Genomic DNA, 16,314 nt, shown 5'->3' with positions numbered 1-16,314 from the left:
TTTCACTGTAAATGCTTATTTCAAACACTTTAAAATCCCAGCCCATCAGTTCATGAGCCTTTAAAACTTCTGATGTTTACTGCAGGTTTCTCTTCATGCAGGTGTTTTCTGATCCCTGTAAATGCGTCTGTCAATTTATGGAGACACAATCAGCTGTTTCTGCCTGCTGACAGCTGATTGATGATCAGCCGGCACCGTCATCATAAACTGACGTCGCTTCAAGTGACGCTGCAGAGGTAAGGACGTCCTATGGACCGTTAATCGTCGGTCTTATGGCTTCAGTCTTCCCTGTCGATCCCTCGGTCTCTCCATGAGTCTTTGGTGGGCGGGACTAAGACTCAAGCCAAAGACTCAAGCCCTATAAGAGAAGTGAGACGCACCCTAAATATGTCAGCCATGAAGCCCACTCTTCTTTTCTAGATTAAATTCGAGCTGTCCTGAAAAGACCTGACTCATTTGATCAGTCAGGAGGAAAAGCGTCCAAAGGAAATAAAATGAGAGGTATTTTATAATCTATTTGGAACTAATCGGTGTACCAGTTTAACCAGTAACCCTTTCAAAAAAGATTCAGACAAGTGCGTCTGCCGTGATCGCCTGCTGTCATTGATGAAGACATATTTAGCTCAGTTACGTTAGTGAAGTCTTATAAATGCCAACGGATCTTTGAAATTGCTGCGCATCCTTTTCATAGTTAACTCTAACAACCACGGTGAGAGTCATCAGTTAGCACGGTCACTTTTTGAACCGTAACACCGGCACTTTCGCAGCCTGCCGTTGGCATGGCAACCGTCATCTACCCACAGTGCACAGAGCAGAGCGTCTTTCTCTTTCTACGGTTGTTACTGGTTTCTAACTCAACTTTCCGACATCCTGAAGTAGACCATGTCTGATATCGGATCTGAAGACTATGATGAGGGTCAGAACAAACTGGGGGTGAGATGATTTAATACATTATCAAGTTATATTGTTTAAAGTCCGTTAGCATCACCGATCACCTAACGCTAGCTGTTAGTAGGTGATGCTAATGCTAATGCTAATGCTTAGTGTATAGTCTACAGCAGTGTTCCTCAACCAAAGAGCCAAAGTGTTGAAAACGGCCTTTGCAAGAGCCTCAATCTGAGTGGTGGAAAGTGGATGAAAGTGGCGGTAAAAATGAGTTAGAGCTGGCAAAATAAGTGAAAAAAGATGCAAAAAGTGGCCATAAATGGGTGAACGGAGGCAAAATAGGCGGAAAATGGCTAAAACTGGGTAAACGGGGTAAAATAGGCAGAAAATGTCTGAAACTGGGTAAACGGGTAAAATAGACAGAAAATGGCTAAAACTGGGTAAACGGGGTAAAATAGGCAGAAAATGGCTAAAACTGGGTAAAATAGGCAGAAAATGGCTGAAACGGGGTAAACGGGGTAAAATAGGCAGAAAATGGCTAAAACTGGGTAAAATAGGCAGAAAATGGCTGAAACGGGGTAAACGGGGTAAAATAGGCAGAAAATGGCTAAAACTGGGTAAAATAGGCAGAAAATGGCTGAAACGGGGTAAACGGGGTAAAATAGGCAGAAAATGGCTAAAACTGGGTGAACGGGTAAAATAGGCAGAAAATGGCTGAGACTGGGTGAACGGGTAAAATAGGCAGAAAATGGCTGAGACTGGGTGAACGGGTAAAATAGGCAGAAAATGGCTAAAACTGGGTGAACGGGTAAAATAGGCAGAAAATGGCTGAGACTGGGTGAACGGGTAAAATAGGCAGAAAATGGCTAAAACTGGGTAAACGGGGTAAAATAGGCAGAAAATGGCTGAAACTGGGTAAACAGGGTAAAATAGGCAGAAAATGGCTGAAACTGGGTAAACAGGGTAAAATAGGCAGAAAATGGCTAAAACTGGGTAAAATAGGCAGAAAATGGCTGAAACGGGGTAAACGGGGTAAAATAGGCAGAAAATGGCTAAAACTGGGTAAACGGGGTAAAATAGGCAGAAAATGGCTGAAACTGGGTGAACGGGTAAAATAGGCAGAAAATGGCTGAGACTGGGTAAACGGGGTAAAATAGGCAGAAAATGGCTGAAACTGGGTAAACGGGGTAAAATAGGCAGAAAATGGCTAAAACTGGGTGAACGGGTAAAATAGGCAGAAAATGGCTGAAACTGGGTAAACGGGGTAAAATAGGCAGAAAATGGCTAAAACTGGGTAAACGGGGGTAAAATAGGCAGAAAATGGCTAAAACTGGGTAAACGGGTAAAATAGGCAGAAAATGGCTGAAACTGGGTGAACGGGTAAAATAGGCAGAAAATGGCTAAAACTGGGTAAACGGGGTAAAATAGGCAGAAAATGGCTGAAACTGGGTAAACGGGATAAAATAGGCAGAAAATGGCTGAAACTGGGTGAACGGGTAAAATAGGCAGAAAATGGCTAAAACTGGGTAAACGGGTAAAATAGGCAGAAAATGGCTGAGACTGGGTGAACAGGGGTAAAATAGGCAGAAAATGGCTGAGACTGGGTGAACAGGGGTAAAACAGTGGAGAAAAAGTGCCAGAAATTGGTGAGAAGTGACAACCAAATGACTTTACAGGCAGCAATTATGGGAAAAAAAGTGGCAAAAAACGAGTGAAAAGTGACTAAAATTGGCAAAAAGCAGCAAAAAGGTGGGGAGAAAATGAGTGAAACGTAACTAATATTGGTAAAAAGCAGTAAAAAGGTTGGGGAAATGAGAGAAAAACAACTAATATTGGCAAAAAAAAAACAGCGAAAAGGTTGGGGGAAAATTAGCAAAAGTGACTAAAATTTGCAAAAAGCAACAAAAAGGTGGGGAGAAAATGAGTGAAATGTAACTAATATTGGCAAAAAGCAGCAAAAAGATGGGAGAAAATTAGCAAAAAGTGACTAAAATTGGTGGAAAGCAGCAGGACTGTGGGGGAAAATGATGAAAAATATTGAAAATTGGCAAAAAACAGCAGTAACGTGGGGGAAATTAGTGAAAAATAACTAAAATGGGCAAACAGCAGCAAAACACTGGGGAAAATGGGAAAAAGGGACATGTAATGGCAAGAGGCACCTTAAATGGGCAAAAAGTGGCAAAAATAGGGAAAAAAATGCAATTTTCAAAATTTGACTGAATCTGACTGAAAGCACTTTATATTATTATTATTATTATTATTATTATTATTATGTTACAGACAAAAATAATAAAGGTTGACAATTCAGTTTGACGATTAAAGCCTGCTGTATGAGTGTGGGAAACAAATTGCCATAGATAATTCTGAGGTCAAAGTTCCCTTTTTATGGTTTTCTGGGGAATCATATTTCAAATTTAGACATGAAAGAGCTACAAACCCTCACTGAAGGGCCACCTGTGGCTCTAGAGCCAGGCATGGAGTATCACTGGTCTACAGAGTGTTGTCTGTAGGCAGATAGATGTATTCATCTCTCTGTGTCTCTGTTATTGTGGCTGTGTAGGAGTATGAAGGAGAGAGAAATGAGGCCGGAGAGAGACATGGACTCGGTAGAGCTGTGTTCCCAAACGGAGACGTTTACCAGGGCCAGTATAAGAACGGACAGAGACAAGGAGAGGTAAGAGGAAATCCTGGACCGTATCCTCCAGACCCTGCATGTATTTAGGCAGAGTCATCATTTCTGAGATAGAAGGGTTTTCTTTGAAATTTTGCTTTGCTTTGACATTTTTTGGTATAGCCTATATGTGGAAATTTCTTTTCAAAAAAATATCGTGGAAAGTTCATTAGATTTCTTTGGATGTTTGGGGAATTTTTCCATAATTTTCATGGAATTTCAAGGAATGCATTTGTAAATTTTGGGGAATTTGTTTTGCGATTTTTAAGGGCCTTTTACTTTGATATTTTTTCTGTTTACTTAAAAGATTTGAAGAAACTCAAGGAAATTTGGGAAGGTTATTGATCGGAATATTTAGTGATAAAGTGTCAGTGAAACATTCGGGGAAACTTTTAGAAATTTCACAGTTCCTTTTATAGCAGGGATGTCAAACTCAATCACAGCAGGGCCTGTTTCAAAGGTCAGAACACAATACTGAAAATAGAAAAATTATGTTTAAAAGAGCAAATACATGAGCAGAAAGTTGAAATCATAAGTTTAAAAGTCAAAATATGACTTAGAATTTAAAATTATAAGTTTGAAAGGTCAAAATATGACTTAAAATTTAAAATCATAAGTTTGAAAGGTCAAAATATGACTTAAAATTTAAAATTATAAGTTTAAAAGTCAAAATATGACTTAAAATTTAAAATTATAAGTTTAAAAGTCAAAATATGACTTAAAATTTTAAATTGTGTGTCTAATAGGTCAAAATATGGGATTAAGAAGCCAAAGTTAGGTTTTGAAAAAAACAAAATATGAGCAAAAATTCAAAATGATGTCTTAAAAATAAAAAAAAAAAACTTGAATTAAAAATTCTGAGTCTAAAATGTCAAATTATGATATAAAAAGTAAAAATCGTGAATTGAAAATGTCAAAATAAAAGAAAACTGGAAATCACGAGTTTAAAAGTCAAAATATGGGATTAAAAAGCCAAATTAAATGTTCTTGATAACACTGAAGCATTTTCTAGGTTATCTGGATACAAGCTGAATTGGTCTAAGTCAGAGGCTTGACCCCTGACCTCATACTGCCTGAAAACATTATTTCAAGCAGGATCTTTTCAGTGGCCTAATGAGGGAATAAAATATCAAGGTATTATTTTCCCAAAGTAAATAGATAAAATAACTGAAAAGAATATTGACCCACTCCTTCAGAAACTTTCTCTTGAGACAGAAAGATGGTCTTCACTTCTTTTATCCTTCTGGGGAAAAATCAATGTTCTTAAGATGAACTGCATCCCAAGGATAAATTATATACTTCAGTGTCTACCCATTGCTGTACCTGGTAAGTATTTTAAAAGGTTTGACCACATCTGTAAAAAGTTCCTATGGAATGATAAACGCCCAAACATAAAGCTAGAAAACTTCCAGTTCCAGTCAGGAAGGGCAGTATGGGTCTCACTAAGCCAGTACTGTATTATTATGCCCTTTGTCTGAGACACATAGCTCAGTGGACACGACCCCCTGAAGGAGCGCCTCCCTGGTTCCAAACTGAAAAAGGACTGTTTTCTCCTTTAGCACCTATAAATGCTTTGTTAAGTAAAATACTTTCTGAATTAAAGTCTCATCCTATCATAACTAACCTCTACAATGTGTGGAAGAAGGTTTCCCAAGTCTGTCATCTGGATATTTATTTAAATTCTGAATCTTGTATTTGGAATAACCCAAAGTTAAATATTGGGAAATATTCTCTTTAATGGAGGCCATGGATAGAAAAGGGAATCATAACATTGGCAGATTTATATGAGGGAGAAAACCTAAAATTATTTGAGAGGTTAGTTAATGAAAATGACTCGCCTAGGACCATTTCTGGAAGTATCCACAACTACGCCACCTGCTGGTCGCTATCATAGGGAAAGGAAGCTCACCTACAAAGTCAGATCTTCTTCCTCAGATTACATAGGTGATGGTCTGGGACATGAGGCGTCTATTTATTATGCTATGATTTTTAAGCTGATGGTCCCAATGTCAAATACTCTAAGGTTGACATGGTCAACAGATTTGAAAATAGTCTTGACAGAGAAAGAACAGTAAAAAATCTGTAAGAATATTTCCAAAGTATCCAGAGATATAAAAATTAAACTTATTCAATTTAAGATTCTTAATTGTTATTATTGGACTCCTTCAAGACTGTTTAGGTTCAAACTAAGGGACAGTGCTGATGGCTGGAAATGTTGCAGTGCTGAAGGGACTTTCCTTCATTTATTATGGGCCTGCCCCATGATCTGTAGTTACTAACTTAAGATTCACGAACGTCTTAAAAAATCATTAAGACTAAGTCTGAATTTTGTTCAAGGCTATATGTTCTTGGTGACCCTCATATAATTAGCCAATCTAGGGCCAGAGATTTTATTCAGACAGGTTTAATGATAGGAAAACAAATTATAATGAGAAATTGGAGAAACCCAGGGGAGCCCTCTTTTCATGAGTGGTTTACAGAGATGGCAAACGTAGCATCATGTGAAAAAAATCTCTTTAGGTTGTAATGACAGAACTGAGAAATATTTGGTAAAATGGGGAGACTATTTAAACTACATCAGCGCTGTAGGCGGTCCGTGAAGAGCCTTCTAATGCTGATTTGAGTAATGAGATGAAACATGATGCACATCAACTATGGAAGATGTAATAAATGTATGTAACCTTTGTTTGTATTTGTTATCTTTTGTCATAGTTTTTTTTTTCATTCTTGTTTTTATTCTTTTTTGTCTTTATACATTGTATGTATCACATGTATTTGTAGGTATGTACTTACATATGTATGTGTGGATGTATAGGTACGTATAAGTCACCTTGTTATCTAAATATGAGTCATCTGAGTTGTTGGCCGAAATGTTACAATGTTAATGAAAAATGTAATAAAATACAAATTAAATATATATATATATATATATATATATATATATATACATATATATGTATATAAAGCCAAATCAAGGAGTTGAAAAACTCAAAATATGAGCTAAAATTCAAAATAATGGCTTAAAAAGTAAAAAAAAAAAAAAAATTAAAATTGTGAGTCTAACATGTCTAAATATGATATAAAAAGTAAAAATTATGAATTCAAAATGTCACAATATGAGAAAAAATTGAAGTCACGAGTCTAAAAGTCAAAATATGGGATTTAAAAAGCCAAAGTTAGAGATTGAAAATGTCAAAATATGATACAAAATATAAAATAATAAGTGGAAAATATAAGAATGTAACTTGAAATTTTAAATTGTGAATCTAAAAGATAAAATATGACAAAAAGAACAAATTATGGGTCGAAAAGGTCAAACAATGAAATGAAGAGTCAGATCATAAGTTTGAGTTATAATCTTGGGATGCAAAATTGAAAATATGAAATAAAAATACAAATTAATTTCTTTCCCCACATTTCTATCAAATTTTTCTTACTCTTAACTTTTTCAGATTTTCATGGCTTAATAAGGAAATTTTAAATCATCAAGGTTAAGTTTACATTTTTATACTGGAGGAAATCTGCAGACCTCAGACTGGTGGGACAGGTAGGATACAAATATGATATTATCTTACGGGCCAGGTATAAACTGTTCCACGGGCCGGTTTGGCCTCCAGGCCTTAAGTTTGACACCCCTGTTTTATAGGATACTTTAAAAACATGTTTTAAAGAATTCAAAGAGATGTTGTTAAAATACAGATCCAGTGCTGTGTTTTCTGCAGAAACAGGACCTTCAGGAGATTTGCAGACATCATGTAGGGTCAGAATTGATTCCAAGGCTGAGCTTTGAAATTTGTCAGGCACTTCTGATCCCAAATAAGTGGAAAAAAACTGAAAATGCATTCCAAACAGAGCTCAGGCCTCAAGAGGGTAACTGATAAATATTTATTTCCTGTTTTATCAAACAGGGGACGTATCGCTTCAAGAATGGGGCGAGATATGTGGGAGGTTACCTCCAAAACTCCAAACATGGACGGGGAATCTTCTACTACCCGGATGGATCTAAATATGAAGGTACGATCAGTTTACGTCTTTGTTAATGGTTACCTGCTCCTGTATGAGGATTTTCTGTGTTCTGTGCATTTAAGGCTCATGGCTGAACAACCTGAGACACGGACACGGCGTGTACACCTACCCAAATGGAGACACGTATGACGGGGAGTGGGCGCATCATGAGAGGTAAACCAGTGGTCTGAGAGTCATTCAGCATGTCACTGAAGAGTTGAAGTGAAGCACACTGTTGGACGTATTCACATTATTTTGTAGACTTGATGATTCCACATTCAGGTATTTGTTATTTTTGTTTGGGTTGGATCCTAAAGGTTAAGTCTGATATCACCAGGGTTATTATTTATACCAGTGTTACTCAACCCTGCTCAACCAAAGTGCCAAAGTGTTGAAAAATACCTTTGTAGGAGCCACAATCTAAGTGGTGAAACGTGGCAAAAACAGCTTGAAATAGCAATAAAAATAGTTTAAAAATGGCAAAAATGATCAAAAGCAACAAAAATGGATGAAAATGGGGAGGAAAAGTGGAAAAGAGTCAGGAAGTAGCAAAAATGGGTGAGAAGTTACAAAAAATGAGTTACAGGTGGCAAAAAAAATTGTTCTAAAGTGGCAAAAGCGTGGCAATGAAGATTGAAAGTGAAAAGTGACTAAAATTGGTAAAAAGCAGTCAAGAGTGGCAAAAATGGGCAAACAATAGGAAACAAGTGGTATTTAATGGCAAAATGTAGCTCAGTTGAGCGAAAAGTGGCAAAAAAATAGTGAAAATGGGCAAAAATGGGATAAAAGTAGCAAAAATTGGAAAAAAGTGACAAAAAGAAGTTTAAAAAATGGGGAATAATAGGAAAAAGGAGTATTAAATGACAAACAGTAGCTTTAATGAGTGAAAAGTGGCCAAAAAATGATTAAAAAAAAGACAAAAATTGGAAAAAGGCGACAAAACAATGGGGAAGAAGCGGCAAAAAGTAGGTAAAAAGTGGTATTTAATGACAAAAGGTAACTTAAATGGGTTAAAAGTGGCAAAAAATGTAAAAAGCAGCAAAAAAGTTTCCCTTTTTTAAGTTTTTCTGGGGGAGTAATAATTAAAATGAAGACATAAAAGAGCCACATTTTGAGTATCACTGGTTTAGAGGGATGTTTTGGCACCAGGTGACATCTATATTACTGTAAGGTAGGTAAGAATGAGCAGGCACCAGGGATTGTGATTTTCACACCAAGAACAGCAGGCTGTTAGTTCAGAATTATTGAATGAGCAGAAGAGAAACTGTAGTTTTGCTCGGGCACATAGATCTTTTATTTCTGCTTCAGATTCCTTTCTGTACCACAGAGGTCCAAGAGCAAATCACTGCTACCCACACTGTCCAGGATATAGGATACAGCTTTAAAGAGACAAAAATAGATAATAAACTATTCTGTAAATTGACCAGGGTTCCCCTAAAAAAACAAGTGAGCTTAGTGAACTGGTAAATAGGGACAAACATGTTTATTTCAGTTTTGATTTGCATCCAAATCTACGATGTCTACTTTGGTCTTTAACTAAACCTTTCTATTATGTTTAATTTCCCTGTTTGAGTTTTGAATATCAACTTTATTTCATTCATTTAATCAGTTTTGAAAGTTTTTATTGATTCTGAAGTTCTAAAGAATTCATATGCATTTTTGTTATACCAGAAGTTCTAAATCACATCATTCATACCCGTTTTAGTCACACCAACATTTATATTTAAGATGTTTGCCACAAATTCAAAGTTAAATACTTTCAAATTCTGCTAATTCATAAATTTCAGTTTGCAAAAAGAAGTAAAAGCTGAAACATTCTGTTTCAATCAAATCTAATGGATTTGAGCTTGTATGGCTTTGGCAGCTCAAAGCACTTTTACCCCAGGTCAAACCTACCCATTCATAGCCTTACACTCCAGCTAATCCCATTCAAATGCATCCGTACACATTAACACTGCACCAACAAAGCAGACTGGGGTTAAGTGTATTACCCAAGGACACATCAACATGTGACTGCAGGAGCCGGGAATCAAACCCACAACCAACGGCTCTACCTACTGAGCCACAGTCGCCCCTTAATAAAGCGTGAGCATTTACAGTGAAGTGAAAAAGTATTTGCCCCAGTCTAATTCTTGAGTTTTTTGCATATTTATCACACTTAAATGTTTTGAATCATCAAACCAATTTTTATATTTTACAAAGAAAACCCAAGTAAATAGAAAATGCAGTGTTTGAATGATCATTTAATTTTTTCAGGGGGAAAAAAATCCAAACCTATGTGTCCCTGTGTGAAAAGTAATCTCCCCCTGAACCTAATAACTGGTTGTCCCACCTTTGGCAGCAATAACTGAAATCAAGCGTTTGTGATAACTGGTGATGAGTCTTTCTCATCTCTGTGGAGGAATGTTGTCCCACTCTTCTTCACAGAATTGTTTAAACTCAGCCATATTGGAGGGTTTTCCAGCATGAACTGCTCATTTAAGGTCACACCACAGCATCTCAGTTGGATTAAAGTCCAGACTTTGACTTGGCCACTCCAAAACCTTCATTTAGTTTATTCTGATCCATTCAGAGGTGGACTTGCTGGTGTGCTTGGGGTCGTTGTCCTGCTTCATAACCCAAGAGCTCTTGATCTTGAGGTCATGAACTGATGGCCGGACGTTGGCCTTCAGGATTTTCTGGTAGACAGCAGAATTCATGGTTCCATCAATCACAGCTAGTGGTCCAGGTCCTGAAGCAGCAAAGCAGCCCCAGACCATCACACTGCCACCACCATGTTTGACTGTTGATGATGTTCTTTTTATCAGATGCTGTGTTATTTTTACTCCAGATGTAACGGGCTGCACACCTTCCAGAAAGTTCTACTTCTGTCTGGTCAGTCCACAGAATATTTCCCAGAAATCTTGGGGATCATCAGGATGTTTTTAGTCAAATGTGAGACGAGCCTTTGTGCTCTTTTTTGTCAGCAGTGGTTTTGGCCTCGGAACTCTCCCATGATGCCATTGTTGCCCAGTGTCTTTCTGATGGTTGAGTCATGAACTCTGACCTTAACTGAGGCCAGTGAGGCCTGCAGGTCTTTGGATGTGGTTCTAGGTTCTTCTGTGACCTCCTGGATGAGTCGTCGTTGTGCTCTTAGAGTCATTTTGGTTGGCCGACCACTCCTAAGAAGGTTCACCACTGTTCCCAGTTTTCTCCATTTGTGGATAATGGCTCTGGCCATGGTTCACTGGAGTCCCAAAGCCTTGGAAATGTCTTTGTAACCTTTTCCAGTCTGATAGATTTCAGTCTCTTTGTTTCTCATTTGTTCTTGAATCTCTTTGGATGGTGGTGTGATGCGTTTCTTTCTGAGATCTTGTAGCCTACTTCACTTTGTCTGACAGCTTCTATTTAAGAGATTTCTTCTTTTAACTAATCTGGCTGTAATCAGGTCTGGGTGTGGCCAGTGACACTGAACTCAGCTTTCCAAGAACTGTGGTTAATCACAGTTAACTCAGGATTTAACAAGGAGGGCGTTTAATTTTTCACACAGGGCCAGATAGGTTTGGATTTTTTCCCCCCTTAAAGTATTAAATAATCATTCAAACACTGCATTTTTTTATTTACTTGGGTTGTCTTTGTGAGATATAAAAATCTGTTTGATGATCAGAAACATTTAAGTGTGATAAATATGCAAAAAAACTCAGGATTCAGAAAGGGGGCAAGTACTTTTTCATGGCACTGTATATATGAATGAATTCCAGCCTAAACTTCACCAAATCTTAGATCTTAATGCTGGTTTTAAATCTTCTCATTTCCAGACATGGTCAGGGAGTTTACCATTACCATGATACTGGCTCAAAGTACAAAGGATCATGGGTAAACGGCAAGATGGAGTCAGCTGGAGAGTACATCCACTCCAGCCACAGATACCAGGGCAACTTTGTCAACAGCTTTGTGAGTCCAGCTCTCATTACTAAACATGACATTCTCTGCCAAACGGTGGGTAAAATGATTTAAATATCTGTTTGTGCTTCAGGGATGCTGTGAAGGGGACAGGCTGAAAAGTCTGATTTAATTATGCTCATTAAAGTCACTGTATGTGTGGCAGCTACAAATAGAAGAAAACCATGACATAGAATGATCTAAGACTTATTTACAGAGGCCTGTGTGTTATTTTTATGTTCCAGCCGTGTGGTCCAGGCAAGTTTGTGTTTGATATCGGCTATGAGCAACACGGAGAATTCCATCAAACAGAGCAGGTAACCCAGCACTGTTGAGTCCATCTATTTTATCTGATTTTACTACATACATTATAGTAATCTGTCCAAAGACACAATGTTTAACCCTGAAAACCATCTCGACTCCAGCCAGCGACCGTGGAAAAGAGCAGCAAAGATCTAAAGTCTCAGCGGTCGCCTTACCTGACCTCCAGGGAGGGGAATCACATGTTAGGGGCTGCAGGAGGAGCAGAGGAGGTGTTGTCTGATGTGTTTGCGTGCTCTGGTGTCAGATAGGAGAATGTCTGGTGTCGTTGTTGAATGTTCAGTTTGGGGATACGATGCCCCCAGACTTTTATGTGGCTTTATGTTTTCAGGCTGTCCATCCATAGATCCAGGTTGTGCATGGGTTATCTCAGTGACGTTTGCTTTACACTTTAATGTTAGTTTTTACAGTAGTTTTCTGGATGTGCCCTGAGCAGTGCTGCTGTTAGTTTCTGTTATCTTTGAATACCAAAACTCCCATCTGCATGACAAACTTACCTGACCAAGTACTAATACAGACCCCCTAAACCTCAAATCTTGAACTGCCTGGTGGCTTTATGCCTCTGTGAGGTATATGATTACTGCGCAGTGTCAAGAAGAAGGGCATGGGAGGTCTCTGACATTGACCTTTGACCTCCATGATGTATCTAGTTGGTCTTTAGAGTGCAAATAAGGAAAAAGTCCTTCAAAATGTTTTCACACTCATGAGCCATGGATAAGATGAAGCCTGATGTGTGGACCTTTGACATATGACTTTAAAAACCTACTAGCTGCAAACATATTTGCTGTATTTGCAGTAAGTCAGGTCCCTGCAGAGACACGTTATTTCTGGGGAAACACTGAGACTAAGGCCCAGTTCAGACCAGATATTTGCAGCATAACAAGGCTGTTCTAGGACATAACTATGACTTTTCATCTAATTATTATGGATTTATCTGAGAAGTTTGAATTTTGTTTTTACAAATATGACTTTTATCTCATTATTTTGAATTTTGTTGTTATAATAATGACTTTTTATCTAATTATTATGACTTTTATCTCAGAATTTTGAATTTTGTTCTCATAATTATAACTTTATCTCATAATTTTGAATTTTGTTCTCATAAAAATGATTTTTTATCTCGTAATTATGACTTTTATCTCATAATTTTGAATTTTGTTCTCATAATTATGACTTTTTATCTAGTTATTATGACTTTTATCTCATAATTTGGAATTTTGTTCTTATAAAAATGACTTTTTATCTCATAATTTTGAATTTTTTTCTTATAATTATGACTTTTTATCTCATAATTTTGAATTTTGTTCTCATAAAAAAGACTTTTTATCTCATAATAATGACTTTTATCTCATAATTTTGAATTTTGTTCTTAACTCATAATAATGACTAAGGATTTTTTTTTTCAAGAACTGCCCCACCTTCACATTTTTGCTTTTTTATCTGGTGAAATGGGCTTCCATACCGGCATCTCAAGCGCCCCTCCCTACTGTGGGCCTGGGTAGTCAGTACCCTTACCCCCCCTGTATATATGCCCCTGTATATATGCCCCTGTATATATGCCCCTGTATATATGTCCCTGTATATATGCCCCTGTATATATGCCCCTGTATATATGCCCCTGTATATATGCTAAAATTGCAAAATAAAATTAGGCAAAAGTGAAATTTTTCATTTGCTAACTTGATTCTCTCTGATCTAGTCACATTTGTACACATATTTACAGTTCTGGATAAATTTCAAACGTGCCCTCTTCATTATTGTAGCTTGATGATTTAAATAGTTCCAGAGTTATGCTCATTTAGAGATGGGCTGTAAATTTGGAGCAGTAGCCTAATAGGTTAAATAAAACACTGTAAAGAAAGTGACTGTGAGTGTCGCTGCTATGGACGCTACGCCGTCTCCTTCAGTTTCATTGTTGTAAACTGGCTCACAGAGAGTCGGAGGGTGGCCCGTTACAGTCGGTGCAGTCTCATCTCCTCACGACTCTCAGGTCCAAACTGGGCTTCAGATTTTTGAAGTTTGAAATTCTGATGTGGGATCAACGCTGATACCTGGCCCTCCATTCATGATTGTACCTGAGGAGTTTGTGATACTGAAATCCAAACCAGAGAAACAGGAAGTGTTCTTTTTCTTCTCGGTTGCACACTTGTCTGCTCTTTATGCATTTTAGACCTTTAATGCATGGCGTGGCCTTGGACTGTGAATGAAGCTTTAGGATGCATGTTCATAATGGATTTGGATGTAAGCGGCAGTGTATTTCATGAAGTTTCAGATGTTCAACACTATTTTTCCAAGGCCTCTGAAGCTTTTTCTCTCTTCTGTTCTCTGAAGGACCAAACTGAGGGCGAGTGGGGCGAATTTCCATCCACCAGCGCCCTCAAGTGGATCCCAAAGTGTATCAGCAGTCTCACACCATGGCCTCCAGGAAGAGACTCTACAGGTGAGCTTTAACTACGGCCACTGCTTAGGGTTGTAGGTAATTTATACCCACCTGTAATATTTGTTTATACCTTTTATTCAGCTTATATGAGGGAGTGAGGTGCATTCTTTTCTGTGGCATGAACGAACTTCACGGCTGTTTTTTAAGATTCAAGTTTAAGTGTCATCTCAGAGCAACAAAGAGGCCAGACGGCACCAAAGAAGCTGAATTTGTTTTTTCTTTCCTCAGGAGAAAAAGACCCACATTCAACCGAGGAGGAGGGAGAAAACTCTCCTGAGTGATCGAACCATGATCCAGCATCTTTCACATTTTTAACTGACACAAATATACTAACAAACATGTAAATAAAGAAGTGAAGCTTTTATGTTGATGCTCTAATAAAGAGATAGAGATCAACCAAAGGTTTGTTTATCTTCTCGTTGTACAACAAAACAGTGAGTGCATTAAGCCCACGGAGCAGGGCTCATCGAGAACATCTGCACCAGGACCAGATTTAGTCTCTACAGAAACTCTGGGGGCCGGACTTTCAAATAAACAAAAATAAATATTTTGGTCTGACTGAAATATTATTGTAGTAGTATTTGGAGGACACTCAGTCATTACCAGTGATATCTATGCCTGTTATCTATGATGGCCAAGGAGACAGGCCTGACAGCAGAACTGGCCAGACCCCTGAAAATCCCAGGCCCTCCCCAGTTGTGATTTAGAACTTGTATTTACTCATTTTTGACACTTTTAACCCCTTTTTCATACTTTTTGCACCTTGAACACAATTTTTGCAAGATTTTAACCCCTTTTAAGCCACTTTTCTTACATGTTTTAGCCCCTCTGTGTCACTTTTCTTCTATTTTTGCCACTTTTTAACCCCTTTTCATTAAGTTTTGTCAACATTTTTTGCAACTTTAAAACCATTTTTGCCACTTTTAACCCATTTTTTATACTTTTTGCCTGTTTTACCCAATTTTTTGCCATTATTTAACCCATTTAAACCACTTTTCCTGCATCTAATAACCCATCCATGCCATTTTTGCCACTTTTCTTCTAGTTCTGCCACAATTAACTCCTTTTCATTACTTTTTTGTACTATTTTCTGTCATTTGTAGCCAATTGTTGATACTTTTAGCCCCTTCTTTTCCTCTTTTACCATTTTTTGCCACACTGACCTCTTTTCACCACCTTTTCTGCCAATTTTTCTCTCTTTGTGCCACTTATCACCCATTTTTGCTAGTCTCTAGCCCCTTTTCACCACTTTATCTGGACTTTTTTGCAGCACTTCTGCCAACCTTAACCTTTTTTTAAATATCTACTAATTATGACAGTAAATTTCAGTAAAAAGAGATCAAATAAGTCATAGACTATTTTAACCCCTTAACGCCTGTTGTATCATATTTGATACATACTTTTATGAAACCTCTATCTAATCAATATGCTCAATGGATTACTCAAAAAAAAACTTATGAAAACAATCTAAGTGATAAAAATGCCCTCAAGTGGATTATCAGTTACCAAAAACACCTAATGAATAAAATGAGATGCTAAAAATGTAATTGTTAAATTTTATGGAAATTTTGATATTTTTTAAATTTCAGTAGACAGTCACATGAATATTTCAGTTCCGGAAAATTAGAATTTTCTGGCTTTTATTTGTGTTTTCAGGCTTTAAGGGGTTAATGTTAACTGTTGGTGGGATGGATTTAACAGCTGCAGACATTTAAAGCCAAAGGATACTCTTAAAACCACAACATCCTCTTTTCCTCCTTTTCTGAATTTAATGATCTTCTGGGGTCCGGACAGGAAGCTTTAGGGGGCCTGATATGGCCCCTGGGCCACCAGTTGATGATCAGTGCCATAGAGGGTGTTCAGGCCATGTTGCAGCTTTGTCGGTCATTTTTTGGGTTCATCTTTACTTATTTTGACCGTGTTAATGGTGACAGCATACATTTTGGAGGGTACATTTTTCTCTGTAGAGTTTTAAAATATTTATATCAGAACCTGTAAAGGTCCAAAAGGAAGCCCTGCACACTTTTTGCATCCACTCAGGTTGTGAGCAAAAATATCCCCACTAAAGCCC

General features: G+C 37.6%; 1 protein-coding gene across 1 annotated transcript; it reads left to right on the top strand.

Moving 5' to 3' along the window:
• Positions 1-786: 786 nt before the first annotated feature.
• Positions 787-14,602, top strand: rsph1 (radial spoke head component 1). Its single transcript, XM_041816365.1, has 8 exons — positions 787-933; positions 3,446-3,559; positions 7,465-7,570; positions 7,645-7,735; positions 11,359-11,494; positions 11,728-11,799; positions 14,135-14,243; positions 14,472-14,602. Exons 1-8 carry the CDS (start codon positions 883-885, stop codon positions 14,522-14,524), a joined length of 732 nt encoding a protein of 243 aa, XP_041672299.1. The 5' UTR covers positions 787-882; the 3' UTR covers positions 14,525-14,602.
• Positions 14,603-16,314: the final 1,712 nt, after the last annotated feature.

Source organism: Cheilinus undulatus, linkage group 20, assembly GCF_018320785.1.
Source record: "Cheilinus undulatus linkage group 20, ASM1832078v1, whole genome shotgun sequence".
Lineage (NCBI taxonomy): Eukaryota > Metazoa > Chordata > Actinopteri > Labriformes > Labridae > Cheilinus > Cheilinus undulatus.
Note: the sequence above shows the minus strand (reverse complement) of the source record. Positions and strands in the feature narration are given on the sequence as shown.

What these genes read in the sequence shown, in the direction of transcription:
- rsph1 (XM_041816365.1), top strand. Translation starts at nt 883, where the DNA reads ATGTCTGATATCGGATCTGAAGACTATGATGAGGGTCAGAACAAACTG. An exon ending in ACGGACAGAGACAAGGAGAG is followed by an intron (nt 3,560 to 7,464) that starts GTAAGAGGAAAT and finishes TTTATCAAACAG; the next exon opens with GGGACGTATCGCTTCAAGAA. An exon ending in AATTCCATCAAACAGAGCAG is followed by an intron (nt 11,800 to 14,134) that starts GTAACCCAGCAC and finishes TGTTCTCTGAAG; the next exon opens with GACCAAACTGAGGGCGAGTG.